The sequence below is a fragment of the Aulostomus chinensis genome, chromosome 20, assembly GCF_037954235.1.
Source record: "Aulostomus chinensis isolate RoL2024-O1b breed Wild chromosome 20, RoL_Achi_v1.0, whole genome shotgun sequence".
Lineage (NCBI taxonomy): Eukaryota > Metazoa > Chordata > Actinopteri > Syngnathiformes > Aulostomidae > Aulostomus > Aulostomus chinensis.
The window spans coordinates 16,988,382-17,005,411 of record NC_141339.1 but is presented as its reverse complement, the minus strand read 5'-3'; the positions used below and the strand labels follow the sequence as shown (position 1 = coordinate 17,005,411).

The following is a 17,030-nucleotide window of genomic DNA, read 5'->3' as shown; positions in this document are numbered from 1 at the left end:
ACACCACTAGGTTGAGGAGGCTACGCATTAGCCACCATTAATTTTCATCCTGTAAAACCACACATTTTTTGTCCTCTGGGACGCGCAAACCGTTGGCCTTAAAGACACGGTAGACGTTTGGATGTTTGAGCAATGTGAGCCACTGCTTACCTGCTCATGGTCAAACACTGCTATCGGAACAGTTGACATGAAGTTACACCCAGCAACTAACAGGAAGAAACAGCTGGCAGAATACACAAACATCTTGTCCAGTATGCGTGTCCATCACAACAGCACCACAATCGTATGTGACGATCCCTCACAACGTAACAAGTGCGTACATGAGAATGACTAAACGGCAGCTCATCAAGTGGAAAACCAAAAAGTAAACATTCTCACTCAGGCAAAACAGCCTGCGTGATAACTGGTGACTGAAGATGCACTGGAGGGGATTAAGTTTCCACCGATCAAACCAGTTTTTCCCCCCTGGTTTTAGGTCATAACCTGAGGCCGCACTAATGGAGCACCAGTCCTTACCACGTCAGGCACAATCATGCAGAATCTTCTGAGAGGTCACATGACCACGTATTTTAAGCAGGTCGGTTGTGTTTGATGTCATTAAATGAGGGCTGATATCTAGAGGTTTATTCAATAAAGAATTAAAAATTGGTCCTTTTTGTTGTGATTTCAAATTTATATCCTTGAGTGGAACTGATTTCTTCTCTGGGGGTTGGTTATACTGTTTTATTCTCCATATCACCTTGTAAAATTAAATCCTGACATTGTTGCTAATTAAACAGCATTAAGTCATCAGCAAGTCTGAAATGTTTGAACTCTAGTAAATCAAATGTTGGTCCTTTTTACCCTCAACAAATATTTTTTTAGGAATAAATCCAAGTAGTCGTGCAAAAGATTGTTTTGTTGATTTCTTTCTTTTTACAGATGCTTTATGTGGCGCTCCTGCTCCGTGCTGGGTTAGACCACCAAGGTGCTGGCAACATTCTTGAGAGATTTTGTTCCACATCAGTCGCCACTTACCAAGGTCAGAGATGCTCGTCCCCGAGCTCCATCAGCTCAAACTAGTGTGTGTTCTGTCTTTTGAGGGATTTTCCCCCAGACCGTCCTCTGGAAACATGGTTGTCTGTCCAAATTCCTGCAGGACCACAAGTTTGTCAAATCAGCCAATTCCCCATTTTAATATTTCAATTGTCATTTATTCACCAACATTAGCATCCATTTATGGTCAAAAAAGCTCTGCAGCTGTTGGCGTGTGTTGGAAACATCACACCACCTTTATCCAACGGGAGTTCACTTCCTGTGGCAGCTTGAACTGAAAACACTCCTGTGGACGGAGGATGCATAAAGAAAAAATGAAGAACCCTTGTGATGAGTTAAGGGGCGCCAGTAAGTTGCGTCACAACAGAACAAGCTTGAGTGGGTTTTCTTCTCCCACTGCTTGTTTGTTTACAGGCACCTAAATGTAAAGGGATAGTGTTTCACCTTGTGGACGCGTCACATCACTTTTCCTCTCTATTCTGACGTTTGATTTCAACTCTCCTGACTGGATCAAGTGGACGAGACGGGTGTGTGTGAGAGTGAGAGAGCGTCACGATCACGTTTGTCACACAGGTTCATCTGAACTACGAAGGTGATTGGAATACTTGTAGATTTAATCAGGTGTGACCGAACTCCTGCTGTCCCTTCAGTAGTGGGTAGTGTAAACTTTGAAGACGGGATGAGTCATTGGAAAGAAGAGGAAAATACAACAGTGTCCCCACATATAGCGAAAGACCAAAGCCCTGTTTCTCTGGAACTGTAGCAGACAGAAATATTTAAAACTGGTTCATTCGACAAGACTTGTTGAAACAGAGTCAGCTAGCAGATACCTTCCCTGCTTCCTCTCTGATATAAGATGCAAACGGTAGCTGATGATTGTAGTCGTAGAGACACGGAAATAAGAAGTAGTGAAACAGTAAACAGAGCTCTGGACCAAAGGAAGGATTTTTAAATCAAGGAAAACGAATAGGGAATCCTTGAATTCATTCATGAACGTTTCACCTCCACACATCATAATGGTGAAATTGTTGTCGTGTTTGTGTTCACACACACACACACACACACGCATCTCCAGTTGCCACATGCGTTACACACTGAATGGGTAAACAACAGCAGGTTAATACAGCTCCCACCCACACAGCACTTAATATATAGAGCTATTAATCATTTACCGCCCCCCCCACACACACACACACACGCAGTCTTCAGGTGCTTCATTCCAAATTGCAAATATGGTGTGAAACTGGATCATAGTATTCATGCACTCCCTTTCACCCGTGTTTTCATCTCGAACACACACACACACACACACACAACTTTCACAACATATCAGTGTGACATGTAAGAAGTGCAAGAGGAAGTGTGCCCCTATATATCACTAATGGTGCTGCTCCACACAATCTGTGGCTTCAGGTGCCGTATCCTGTTCCTGTTTCGGGTCGGGTGTGTGTGTGTGTGTGTGTGTGTGTGTGTTTGGCGCTGACATTTCATTACTACTCGTCACAAGATGTGCATCATTATTGAAAAACTATGTTGCCTGTGGATAGTGAACTACTTTCTTCTGAAAAAAAATATGTATATACAATGATGAATAACTTGTTCCCTCAAGTTAATTTTCTGTTGCCATGAGATAAAACTGGTTCCCCCTATTTGGTCATTTAAAGGCCACAAGACCAAACTTCTCTCCACAATCTAATTAACTCATGGCCACAAGATGTAATCTCTCCCTATTTCCTTATTTTGAGGCCACAAGATATACTGTGTTCCCTCAATTTAGTTGTTTTTTGAGGTTAGGTGTTAAAACTTGCTCCATCAGTTTAATGAATTTGTGACTCTGAGGTTGAACTTGATCCCTCAGTCATACTAGTTTGTTTGTTTGTTTGTTTTTTGCCTCGTGGTCTCAAAATAATGAAATTGAGGTAATGAGTTCTCGCTTTCTTTGCCTCAGAATGATTTTTTTTTTCTCAGTGTGTCCTCTGCGGGTCTCCGTAGAGATATATAGTAAAGTGGAAGAACAATCCTGAGGTTCCTGTAGTCATCTGACCTGGGATCAGTAGCTGCTCCGGCAGTGTGAGAGTGTGAGCTTCTCTGTGGCTGCAGCCCAAGAGTGTCCTGTCAACAGGAACTACTGGATTTGATCTGCAACCACAGAGGGAAACTGATTTGTTTGTGGTGCGAGTGTGTGTGTGTGTGTGTGTGTGTGTTCAGTGGTTATCTCTGCTCTCTCACACACACTCACACACTATAACATGGGGGCAGGGGGCTCCTTTGACAAAGACATTTTCTTCAAAGTTAAGAAAATTTCTACTTTTCAAGTCAGAGTGAAGAGGAAGAAGGCGTCTTCACTATTAGAGGAATGTTCCCAGACATCTCGTTATGCTGGCATTCATCTGGAAACTCTTGACCTGTGGAGTTGGTGTGTGTTCCCTCCAGAACTGGTTCGGTTAGATCAGTTTGTCAGGTGAAATTTTCCTGGTTCACAAGAGGAAAACACTACTGCTTCTCTCTTTGTGTCACCACATCAGGACATGAAAGGAGTGCTGAAAAGAAAGGAGGTAAAAAAGAAAAAAAAGAGGAGTTCCCTCTTCTGTGGTTTGATCATTGTGACCACTGAAATCTGTCTCATTAACAGGAATCCCAGAGTGTTTTGGTAGTTGAAGTAGTTAGTAGTGTTGAAATGTTGCGCTCTCTCTCCTCCGGTTCTAACAATCAAGGAGGAGCCGAGAGTCCTCCGGGGTTTCTCCTGGAACCTGCTCCTCAAATATAAAGCGCTCCCCCCATCCACCAGGAAAGACTGAATCATAACTCACGAGGAGGAGCCGCAGCCCGAGCGCATGTGGTTAGATTCTCCCAAAACCTGTTCTGCCATCCGCCTGTAGCTCTTACCACCTGGATTTATACAAGACACCTTCCTGTATGTTTTAGTTAGTGAACTTAAAGAGAGAGAAGACAACTTGTGACACCTGAAGTTGAGCGAGAGAGAGGAGAGAGAGGGGGGGAGACAGAGAGAAGGAGAGAGCGCGCAGATGGCTGCTCTCATCAGCGCGTACTCGTCGTGGCCGGAGTCCTTCGAGTGTCCTCCAGGAGACGGGGACGTGCCCGACGGACATGGCCCTCACAGGAACCCCGTGGACAAGGCGCCGGAGCCGCGGATCAGACGGCCCATGAACGCGTTCATGGTCTGGGCCAAAGATGAGCGCAAACGGCTGGCAGTTCAAAACCCGGACCTGCACAACGCCGAGCTCAGCAAGATGTTGGGTGAGAAGAAAGTTGTTCAAACTCATTTTTCTTTTATTAATACTGGTCTATTTTAGAAGTACTTCAGAGACTTCTACATCGACACAGGCCTCGGCTTAAAAAGTTGTCTTTGTTTTACTCTCCGGAATCCAGGGGGATGACCATTGAAATCTTTAATAAAAATTTGAAGAAAAAAAAAAAGACTGCAAAGACAACAGACATTTCCGACTTCAAATTTTATAGGAACAATTATGACCGAATAAAACAAGTTACAATCTTTCATTATTATTCATCACAGGACTAAATGAAGCACATTTGTTTAAAGCCGCATTAAAGACGCAAGTTCAAGTTGAAGAGAGACGGTTTCTTGAATTAAAACTTAAAAGATAAACCTCCAATATGACGTTCTTACGCGATATCAAAGCCAGTGCGACGACACCGATGCAAACACGTGGTTAAAAATATCCCTCATTATGAGTTTGTAAGCCGATTAGATAAAATACTGAAACAACAAAAAGTTTCATGTTCAGGCAGCAGTGATATTTTTTTTTACTTTTCTTTATTTAAATTTTAAATAAAGAAATATTTCATGAAACACAAAAGTCAAAGAACATTTAAAGTGGTACTTTTATTATTTATGTTTATGACTTTTTAATTTGTGATCCACAGTGCTATATTTTTTCATATAACTTTAAAATACATGTAACCCCACTATTATTTCCTCAAACTTCATATTATCATTATATGAGTATGTCTGCACATTTTAAAAATAATGAACATTTTATTACAATTTTAGGATTTGCAGAAATTGATCAAATCTGATAGAAATATATTTCTTTAAATCATTTAAATTAATTGCTCTAAAAGACTTTATTCCCAAACGCAGAGTGATGGCATAAAAGTGAAAAACACTGAAATAAAAATTCTGTTTTCTCTTTTTTTTTTTTTCCGTGCAGGCAAGTCGTGGAAGGCCCTGACTCCCCCTCAGAAGAGGCCCTACGTGGAGGAAGCAGAACGGCTTCGGGTGCAGCACATGCAGGACTACCCCAACTACAAGTACCGTCCTCGCCGGAAGAAACAGCTGAAGCGCATCTGCAAGCGTGTGGACCCTGGCTTCCTCCTTAGCGGTTTGGCTCCAGACCAGAACGCCCTGCCTGATCAACGGGCCCTCTGTCACCCCATGGACAAAGACGAGGGCAGCCCTAATGGTGTCAGCGGCAGCTTCTCCAGCCCCAGCCCTGCCCTCCCCAGCGTCAGAAGCTTTAGAGACCCAGCAGGCTCCAACAGCAGCTTTGACACGTACCCCTACGGCCTGCCAACCCCTCCTGAGATGTCCCCCTTAGACGCCATGGACCACGAGCACGTACCTCCCTCTTATTACTCAGCGTCTGGAACTTCCTCTGTATCCTGCTCTTCTTCGGCCTCCTGTTCAGATGAGCACCACCACAATCAGACACACATGGGCAGCCCGCCCCCTTACCACATGGACTACTCTCAGACCCAAATCCACTGCGGGGGCGCCCACATAGGTCACATCTCTCACATGTCCCAGAGCGGTAGTGGCAGCAGTGGACTCATCTCCGGGCCTCCGCTGTCTTACTACAGTACCTCATCCTTCCCTCAGATTCACCACGGGCTCCACCAGGGTCACCTGGGTCAGCTATCCCCCCCACCTGAAACACAGGGCCACCTAGAGACTCTAGATCAGCTGAGCCAAGCTGAGCTACTGGGCGAAGTAGACCGCAATGAGTTTGACCAGTACCTGAACTCCACCGGGAGCGGGTTCCACCCAGAGCAGGGCAGTGGTATGACTGTTACAGGACACATCCAGGTGGCATCTGCTGCCACTGCATCTGCCACAGTATGTCCCAGTAGCACCACAGAAACCAGTCTCATCTCAGTGCTGGCGGATGCAACGGCGGCCTACTACAACAACTATGGCATCTCGTAAGCTTGTTCCACACGCGTGACTCATCAGAGACCACAGGGTTTTAAAGGTGGGTGACGTGGCGGTGGGATGACGTCGCACTCGGTTTGCCAGTAACAGAAAAAAACAAACATTCCTTGGTTAAGACATTTCAGCGGCATCTACGGGCGACGTCATCCCACCGCCACGATTCAACCTGAACACATTTACTGAGCAATACGATTGTCTGGAGCCGAGGATGGAGCAAAAGAATTAGGAGGAATAATGAAGAGACAGATGGACACCTCAGGGATGCAGACACAAATGACTTTAGTAGCCACCTGCAGTTGTCGAGAGACAAGCTCAATCATGAAAGACTCGTTGTCCACCTGTAAATGTCTCCGCCGCTACGGCCTGTACAGATGCTCATTAGAAGCTAATTTAAGTCCTTTGATGTTTTTTGCATAAATTCTGTAAACGCTATTATCGACGCTTTCCATTTGAATGTTTGTATTATTATATTATTATTAATTATTATTATTATGTCCTGGCTCCCATTGGTTTGGGAGTATTACCTCAGTAGTCGTAATTGAATGAGGTTTTAGTTTCTTATGCAATCTAGCAAAAAAAAAAAAAAAAAAAGTATATAATGAAGAAAAAATGAGGCGTTTCTACTTCTTATCATAATAATATATAATCATAACCTCTACAACGGACAAATAATAATGGTATCTATAAAACTGTATGCTGATTTAGGTTTGTGAAAGACAGTAATTTAAAAAAATAAAGTCCCATTTTTCTATGACTGCATTTGCTATTTTGAAAAATGCACCAACATACTAAAGAGGATGACACCCAACTAGGAGGTGTTACATTCAAGAGGCAGCAGATGAAATATTTCTATCTGTGTACATAGTCGATACAATCAGATTTTTAAATAAAAGCAAAGAAAGAACGAGTGCTTTAGTACCGCAGTTCTCACACACACACACACACACACGCACACAAACAGCAAAAAAATGGTTTGTGCTTCTTTGCTAAAAGGATCTTAAGTGTCACATCGTGTATTCTTCTATTCCGGGTTCTGTCTAGCTGTTGTAATGCGAGTGGCCCATTCTGACACCCACTCCCCCCTGCTTGTTTTTTTTCCTCCACCCCTCCATCATCCTTCTCCATCCTCTCTCTTTCATTATATCCCGGTTCAGAGGATTAGTGTAAAACAGGCACAGCCGTCGCCGCCCGCCTCCATCTCAACCATCCTTTGTTATCCTGGAGTCTTATTCTGGGGTGCCATTCTTATGCACTCTGGACCCCCCCCCCCCCCCCCCCCGCACAACCACCACCACCACCACACTCCTATACCCTGCACTCCCTCCACCCCACCCCCCTCACCCCCGTCTTATATCTTGCTGATGCAGACCTTTCATAATCTGTGCTAAATAAATAAATAAATAAATAAAACACATCCCAGGGCCTTGTTGACTGTTTTACACCCTCCTCGCCCCCCCCCCCCCCCACCTCTCCTCTCCTCTTCACCACTCCTCCCCTCTTGTTCTCTTGAATTTCTCTTTCTCGATAAAAGGAATTCAGGGGGCTTTTGACAAATCCTGGAGTCTGGCTGGTCTTCCTGCATTTTTTTGGGAACGGTTGAGTTGTGCTTCTTGTAAAGAGGATGTGGCGGAGGAGCAGTGTTTCCTGACTGATAAGGGAAAAGCCTCTCTCCGTCAGGATGTTTGGGCCTGGCTGGGCCCTGCATTAAAGAGCCAGAGAGAGGGAAGGGAACCCTCTGTTCAGCTAACAGGAGGAAACACTGCCGTACTGATTAGCATCTTTACCTACCCATCTTTACTTACCCGCCATTTGTCAGGAGAGGCCTGTTATAACCACAAACATGACGACACACCGAAGAAATCGCTGACATCCGAAAATATCACAAACTGACCTGGTTATCGGTACCGATATTCAACCCTAATCTTGTGTTTTTTGACCTGCCTTCAGCCGTCAGTGTGATAAAACTGACCAGAATGACAACATTCATCATGTTTGTAGCCCAGTGATGTTGTGCTCACTTCTTGGGGGTTAGATCATTACCCTTTGGGCCTGCAGGGACTCAAAACTCAGCGGAGGGGCCATTTGAGTGCGAGCATAAACTGCATTTTGGATGGGGGAGCAGGGCAGGTGGTGCCCGAGGCATACAGGGGCGAGGAAGTAGTCACTGGTGGGGATCGGCCACAAGAGCTGGCGGGGTCAGCTCGGGGTGCCGCGGCAGACTCCCTCGATAAAGACGCTCTGCAATGTGTCAACATCCGTCCCCTCTGGGTAGGACGTGTGACAAGGACAGACGTCAACAAAGCATCACCAGCATCGGAACAAATCAGTCTGCACAAGTTTCCCTCCAGATTTTTATGAGGTGGGGGGCAAAATAGATGTTTCTTAACTATACATTAAAAGTATTCGGTGCAGACTGGAAGTGCTTTTATTTATATATATATATATATATATATATATATATATATATATATATATATATATATATATAAAGTAACTTAGGTCTCTTTAATTATTAATATTAAGCAATATCAAAAATGTCACAAATAAATATTCCAGCAATTCTTACGTTTATGGAGTCTAGAACCAGGACTTGTTTGACATCTTTTGCTTGAAAAATAAATATTAAAACTGATTTATTTTCTTTCAATCTACAGTTGTCACAGTTTAAAAGTAAACGTCACGTTTCTTCGAGGGACTTTTCTTTGTTTGTTCTCAGTTACACGCGTTTCGTTTGTTTACTCTGTCATCTATGAGCTCCAGGTATGACCTGGTGCAATAAAGATATTGCTGCAAAATCAATAAATATTGCTGCAAAATCATTATGAATACATTAAAAAAATAAATGTGCAAACCGATACCAGCAGGTTTCATAATTTAACCCAGAGATTAAACAAAAAAAAAAACCAAAATCATAAAGAAACTGCTGTAAAAATTGTTTTCTTTCGCAAAAGTGCAAATTGTGAAACTATTGTAAATATAAAGGCGAGGCAATATAAACCGTTCTTATAATTTGGTGGCGCTGGCGGTGATGTAGCCGTTTCTCGAGAAGTATAAATTGAGATTTGAACATCCTGTGAGTAAAGTTTCCAGCAAATTGGAGCAAAAATACTCAATCTGTCTGCCTCTTGTTCTTCCCTAGAAATTGACATGTTGATGGAACTTTCAAACTTCTCCTGAAAAACCAAAGACAGCCATCGCTGCTGTTTTAGCGGCCATAAATCAACGCGAGAGGAAAGAGAAAACAACGTGTCACGACAACGTTGAGCACATCGTTTCATCCTCCTTTTTCAGAGTAAGGAAGTGGATTTCTGAATTGGACTAATTAAATCTCTTCCACACTTGCAGGATCACATGGTTTAATTTGTGAATATAAGGACAGTGGCTGAACAAACAAAGCGCCCCCGTCTTGTTTTTTCTCTCTGATTGCTGGCTGGCTCGGGTCCAGTCTCAGGTCAAGCCAGTGGAATGAGTCTGTCAGGTAGTCTGTTATGTTTCCTATTTCCTCCTCTGCCGTCATGTCACTTCCTTGGCCAAACAAACAACTCGGCGGTCTAACTCAACACCAACTGTCAAGGTAACGTCAGGCTTGGCGTGTGTGTGTGTGTGTGTGTGTGTGTGTGTGTGTGGACAGAGCCAGAGATTGCACAGCTGTGCAAAGTATTATCCATCTGCAGGGACTGAGGTGATCACTTTAAATATCATGTCCTCCAGAGGCATGAAGGAGGCTGAGTGTCGGGGTCCAGCGAGCGTCTATTGTGTAGCTGGTGAGGGAGCGTCCGAACACAATTTTTTTTTTGGGGGGGGGGGGGGGGGGGTTCTGCGCGTCAGTGCTGTATGACATTCTCTGTGTTCTGACTGTAGGTCAAGAGGAAGAAGCTGATTTGAATTACGTGACTAAGGCGTATTAATGTGAGAGACAGAGGTTCCCTTGGAACATACATGCAAAAAAAACCCAAACCAAATTCTGCGTACTGTATATAGTACTTCCTTGAATATTTGTGATAATAAAAGCTAGAAGAAGCTCCATATGACACAGGAATGTCAACCTTATTGTTCTTTTCCTGCTCATCTTTGCAAATAAGAGAACTCATTACCACATTCTCATTGTCCTAAATGTGGGGAACTGAACACCAAATTAAACTGACGGCTCCATATTGATGTACGGCGTGTTTACATCAGTAAATTCTAAATGTTACTGGAGTGTATTTCCAATTGGAGTGTGTTACAGCAGCATAATAACCTGTTTACAATTTGTTCTTGGCCCTAAATCTGGCCAAAGGAGGAAAAAGAAGGGGGGAGAAGAAGAAGAAAAAAAACCCCTCACACATCTCACGGCAAGGGATTATGGGTGCAGCTATTCTTCATCTCATTGTGGCTCAACAACAGGCAGAGTGTGGGGTGGCAGGCAGGCGTGTACGTCGCCGGACGAAGAATGGACCAGACTCGTCGAGGGACAGGTGCCATGTGGCAGAGGATGTGTTGGGACACAGATGGGGACCCCTGGAAAACTTGTGGGACTATCCGAGCAGCCAAGGGCCTCCCACCCGTACCTGTGCTGTGAATGCTGCAGCTGAACACGATCCGGCACCTGTTCTAAGCAGATACAGACAACCGGGAAAAAGCACAGAGGGAGGCCAGCACATGGCTGCCAAGCAACGGAAGGAGAAGGCTAGATTTCCATTTACTCCTAAGCGCGGCCTGATTACCAAATCGGCACAAGCAGGAAAGCTTGCGCTCGAATGCGGAAAGGATTTGAGAATTGTCTCTCCTTCCAAAAGTATGTACATTTTAATAAACCACCCACAAAATAGTAGCAGAAGTGGAACAGTCTGTCAAGAATCTGCAGTCAAATTGCAGCGCGTGTCCTATTTTTGGCCTGCATCGCTCCCTTTATCTGTGACCGCATGGCCTGCGCTGCTCTATGTGTGCTGCAGTACCTATCTGGCTTGTTTTTGACCACTGCAGCTTGTCCCTTGGGTGATGTAACTCTTCACCTCAATGTGGAGGAGGATGTTCCTATTGTGCTTCCTAATTGCAATGTGGTTGTTCCATTTACGAGATAGAGAACGTGCTTATCTGTTCTGCGTGAGCTCTCTTCTTGTGGGAATAACTGGAAGACGCACCACGTCGTGGGAGTCGTGTTCTGATGTCATTAATTATAAAATTTAGTCCGATGCATTCTTTTTTTTTTTTGGCAAATGAAGCTCTTAGGCCCCGTTTGATGATGTTTAACCGAGATTGAGCTCCTCAAACACACACATGCATGTAAGTTCTTTGACAAAATTGCGCTGTAAGTCAATTTAGGAATCCCCGTCTTTGATCTGAACTTTTCCCCATCGTTTCCATTTTAGTGGCTCTACACTCCCTGCTCCCACCCACCCCCACACTGGGGCTGTGTCCCCGTTGTCCCGCACCAGTTTACTCAGCATACATCCTGAAGAGCTGAGCCGCTAATGGTTTTGACGAGTGATGCTATAAGATGTGTGGTGTGAGCGAGAGCCCCTTTTAACAGCTACTGTGGAGGATAGACAAAGCAAACCGCCACTCAACCGCATATGTCAGAAAATGCTAATAAACTTAGTGCAGTTACAAGGTAAAACAAAAATAAATCATTTGCGTTAACAACTGAATTATTCAGACGGAGAAATATAAGCATAAACAAATAAGCAGCACTTTTAAGGACTCATTCATACGATTAAAAAAGCTTATCATTAAATAACTTGGTTACAATCCAACCACGTTTTTTTTTTTAGTTTCAATCCACCCACACCTTCTGCTTATTAACATTGTATTTGTTATAATCACATTTCCACCGAAAAGCTAAATAAGAAGTTAAAAAGATCAGTATGGTAGGCAAGTCAGTGACAGAACAAAAGCATTTTGGAAGCTAATATTAATGTTTGGTGATCTTTCTTGGCTATATTGCACATAAACACGCTAATATGTCTCTCAAGAGCCAGCAGCTCCCACGTATTGTGAGTTCGAGTCACCTGTCGCATAGTATCGTATGTGCTAAAAGCAAGATGATGACATCGTTCCAAAATCAGATCACAAATGAAAAGACAGTTTTCTTTGAAGCAGATTAAAGAGAGATTAAAGCCTTGAGAAGCATGTTGCGCAGGCTGATTTTCAGGACTGTGAACGTTACGAGGACAAAATCTGAAGTGGTGGACCTTCCCTCTGACGCTGGAATTACCTATCGGTGACACATTAGCAGTAAGCCACAGGAAACATCCAAACTCAAAAAGACATTCAACTAATTGATATTTTATCATTATTATGATTTTGTGTGTGTGTGTGTGCGTGTGTGAAAGCAAACTAAAATGATGAGAGGAATAGACTGTCTTATATGAGATGATAGAAGTAGGTCAACAATAGCAAAATATTAGTTGTAGCAAATACAGCTGAAGAAATCAGGCTTTGTTGAAAGCAGTAATTTAGACATGACAGTGAGGACAACACGCAGTTTCAACTCGTCGTGCCTCAAATCAAAGTTTTTTTTGGGGGGGGGGTTGCCAACAGTACTGCGGCCATTTTGGACTGAATGCATCAATCGTAACAGCACTGAATAAATCTATAGATCAGATGAGCAAGAAGAAAGTGTAGAGTTCACATCTGTTCAATGCAACATGTCAGTCGTAGCCCGCAGGACTTCATTTTATGAAACTTTACAGCATCTGAAGAAAGTCTCCTTGACTGGCGACTTCAAGTTTTCTTAATATGTCATCTTAAAAACATTAGACCAATCAAAATGTCCCTGTGTTTCACTGTGTCTGACATGTCACTAAAAGGTTTTTGAAAAGGGTTCGAAAAAGTGTTGGATTTTTTTTTTTTTTTTTAAGCAGGTAAACAGTGAAGCAAACATGCAGAACGTTGCTGATGTTCTTCCATACGGGAACAACAAGCTTCTGCAATACGTCAGTCGTGACTCACAGCATTTCCTCTGCCTTGATGTGGGCTGTTTACACTTAAAGAGTTTCAGGGTAGGACGGCTCCTGAGTGACCTTGACAACAGGTCGCTGGCATCATTTCCACGCTCACTCCCATTCGCCCGACCTTACGTTATGGGTGTGACATTCGGGATGTTGTTAATGTCTGAGCTTGAAGGAATCCCTTCCTGCTGGATGCTCCGTCCCATTTCCTTAAAGACTCAACATCAAAAATGAAGCAGATGGAAATGAGTCACGCTGTCGTCCCCAGAGCTCAGACACTTCAACCAAAGTGCCATGTTGACAGGTTCAAAACAGGATATGAGCTGTATCGCTCTGTGTTTATTGCAGATGGCAGAATACTTAAGAGCAGTAATGGCTGAAAGCACTGATAAACAAATAAGGCAGCTACAGTCACGTAACCACTTCATGTTTTTTCAATAAAGATGCAACTGCAATAAAAAAAGAAGCCAACTTACACGCAACTGATGAGAAAAAAGAGGTAAAAGTAAGTTTACATTTCGACTCGCTGGATACGCCTCTCTAAAAATAACCTCCCAGCAATGCAGCATTGTTATGAATTTACCTTACATTTGCTGCATCACACTCTACTCCAACTCCACCCCCAAGTCTGCTCCATTCGGCTTTTACAAAATATCACAGTATGCATCACAATTTCACGATCCACCAAGTTTAGCCATTCATGAACTGGTTTCTGCTTAACCACAGGATTAAAAAGTTTAGATGAAAACATTTATACATTCACAAAAGCTGGATTGCCAATTTTGTTTTTCTTCAGTGAGCATCACTAGCATGTCAAGATCAAGGAGCTCGAATTACGTTGAGGACTTGTATGGAAATGCACTGAGACCAGCGCAAGTATACAAAGGTTACTTTTTTAATTCAGTAAATAAATATGAAGTCCTGCTTCTTGGAAAAGTATCTTAAATGAAGGTGCCCATTTGTTTTGCCGTCCACGAAGCTGAGATCCATCGAGACTACTTGTTAGCTTAGCATGATGCATGGCAGTGGATAGTAAGTGTTAGCATACCTCTTTAAAAAAGTCCACAAATAGGTCAGATTCAGGATCTTGATTTGTAATGCTCCTCATCGTCTCTAAACAAAGTCAGCCATGATTAGCAGTTGCTCTTATAGTCATCAACAAATATTTGGTTTTGTTGGTTGACGTGTGTGCGTCAAATCACTTCACCCAGTCAGTAAAGCATTTTTGTCTTGTTCTACCACACTGTAACATCATTCTAAAATTATATTTCCCAACTTATACTGATTCAGGAAATAACTGTTTTGGAGAAAAGGGTATTGATGAGTTTTTGACAGAGGTATGCTAACCTGCCCACCCACTACCATTAATTTTGCTAAGCTAACCAATAAGTCACTCCCTTAGGTTGAGAAGGGTTTCAGTGTTCTTGTCTGAGTCTGGGAAGGATAGCAAATAAGCATATTTTCCCCAAAAATTTGACAATACAAGTCCATTTTTCTTGAGCAGCAACTTATTTGAGGCCAAACTGGTAAAACAGTCTGACTCGTTTCAACTAGCCATGTACTGGTGATATGGAAGACCTATTTTTGGCAACTGACAAGATTTATGAATTGACTTTTATATGTTTATATGATACATCTTCAGAATCTCCTTGATGGAGAAATGCATTCTCTGAATGCTTCTAATTGACTTTTAATTCGTCATAAATTTGATGAAAACAATAATCTTTAAACCTTCGTCAAATTTCTCTTCTGATACAAGAAAATCTAAAAAATCAGATGCAAAAATGTAATATCTACATTACCAGTTGAATTAAAGGTTAAAGTTCGGTTTGATGATCCACATATAAATAGTCAAACACAAGCTTTATTGTTTGAATATGATTGCATGTGCAAAGAATAAAGCTAAGTTAAACTGACACACGAACCAAATAAACACATGCACTAACAAGTACGAATGTACTTAAGAAAATGTAAATATGCCGTGCCGTTTTTGTATATCATAACTTTGTTTCACCTATGAAAGTCTGAAAGTGTTTGGGTAAAAATAAACACCCACATCTCGACTTTTAGAGAAAAAAAAAAATCAAGACAAAGTGCCAGTGGCTAAATATAGCAGGACATTTAAATCAGGACTCTACAGAGGTTTTTGTAAATCTGACCTATAAGTAGTAGAGGATTTTCCCCCTTAAGAGTGTAAGGCTATTCTGCTATATTTGCACTCCCTTGATGTGATCCCCACTGTGACCGCTAAAGGTCAAAGAGCAAACTGAGGTAAAGCCTGTCTGGACTTTCACTTTAGGATGAGGTTGACAGCAGGTTATTCCTCACGTGTAAGAAAGAGACTGTTTGTATTTCTATTAGACATCCTGACAACACTCCAATCGGCTGATAAGTTCTCTAATAGTTTCTTTAAAAATCTACAATCCTGGTATTAGTTATTCATTTCCTTCAAAAATGAAGTATTTAGGAAAAGTGGAGTACCATTTAACCGTAACATGCCAACTTTTAAAACCGCAAGTCTCTCTTTTTAGCTAAAAGTCATTCATGGAGGTGTAAAATCAGGCAGCCCCACAGGTTGGACACTGATTAGCTCTGATATTTTAACTGCAGCCAGGCGGTCAGGTGGGGGTTGAGGCTGGGGGGTGGGGGGGTGCTAAGCCTGAGCATCAGCGCACATGTATGATGAGCTCCAGGATGTCCCACTGAAAGCCAAACTGCATCTGCTCAGTAAAGGCTGGACAGCTGTCCAGAGTCCTGCTAATCATATTTAATTCAATTAATTGTGGACTAAAAGTTCTTGGAAATTCCTTTAATGTGCCTTTAAGCTTTGAGAGGTCAGGGTTGCTTTGTTCATCTTACAGATTTTTAATTATCTCTGCTCAGCAAATGGTGATGGCTGGTTCTAGGGAGTAAGGGGAGGCACTTCCCTCGCGAAGGACAGCCTACAGAAGGAAGAAAAAAGCCCACATCCTCAGCAGTAATGTTGAGTCACTCGTCTTTATGACTCAACAGGGGGTCTTTCTGATAGTTTCCCCCGCTGCCAGGTCAGCTCCACCCCACGATGACCCATCAAGCTCCTTAAGGCTCAAGACAGATGGCAGCTGGAGTCTCACTCTGTGTGTGTGTGTGTGTGTGTGTGTGTGTGTGTGTGTGTGTGTGTGTGTGTGTGTGTGTGTGTGTCCGTGTGTGTGTGTAGGCTTCGTAGGAGTGGGTGCTGCGGTGATTAAGCACTTCTTGAAACTCTCACCATCATAGGGAGGGATATGAGCCGTCTGTGAGCCTCTGATAAGGGCACCGTCTCATGTATGCTGTGGCAGTTCCTTTGTCCTTGAAAAGAGTGAGCTGATCCCATGTGAAATTCAGACAAGGAGAGTGAGAGGTCTGAAATAGTGCTTGTGCCCGTCACCTGTAAAAGAAATGCAATTCTGGGAAGTGGTCCACATGCCCTGTAACGTCACTGAGTTTGGGTTGACTCTACCAGCTGCAGGCTAATTAGCCCCCCCCCCCCACACACACACACACACACACATACTTATTAGTACCACAGTGTACTGGAGAACGAACAAATATGTAGTCTTTGCCTGTTTATGATTATTTGACCCTGGAGACATCAGTTTGTTGTCGTGTTCAGTATTATAAGTGTCCATGCTTTAATGTGGAGGTGATAATGGGGGTCTGAGAGGCTGAATGTGAAGTAAGTCAAACGCTGATCTTTGCCTCTTAACTCTTTCAGGTTAGTTGATGAATATTCAAGCTGCTAAATGTAACAGGAGATAAAAGAGCATTTTTTTTAATTAAATCTCTTTTTCCCTTTTTTTCTCCCCTCAATGTACATAACCAATTTTTTTTCGTATTTGTAAGATGTCCTG

At 42.9% G+C, this 17,030-nt stretch overlaps 1 protein-coding gene across 2 annotated transcripts; it reads left to right on the top strand.

Moving 5' to 3' along the window:
• The first annotated feature begins 1 nt into the window (after position 1).
• sox7 (SRY-box transcription factor 7) lies at positions 2-7,631 on the top strand. Of its 2 annotated transcripts, XM_086189024.1 has the most exons (3): positions 2-577; positions 922-4,293; positions 5,229-7,630. In XM_086189024.1, exons 2-3 carry the CDS (start codon positions 4,062-4,064, stop codon positions 6,221-6,223), a joined length of 1,227 nt encoding a protein of 408 aa, XP_086045150.1. In that variant the 5' UTR covers positions 2-577; positions 922-4,061; the 3' UTR covers positions 6,224-7,630. The 2 variants fall into 2 exon arrangements, with proteins under 2 accessions (XP_086045150.1, XP_086045151.1); XM_086189025.1 differs by lacking the exon at positions 2-577 and having other exon boundaries at positions 4,004-4,293; positions 5,229-7,631.
• Positions 7,632-17,030: the final 9,399 nt, after the last annotated feature.

What these genes read in the sequence shown, in the direction of transcription:
- sox7 (XM_086189025.1), top strand. Translation starts at nt 4,062, where the DNA reads ATGGCTGCTCTCATCAGCGCGTACTCGTCGTGGCCGGAGTCCTTCGAG. An exon ending in CGAGCTCAGCAAGATGTTGG is followed by an intron (nt 4,294 to 5,228) that starts GTGAGAAGAAAG and finishes TTTTCCGTGCAG; the next exon opens with GCAAGTCGTGGAAGGCCCTG.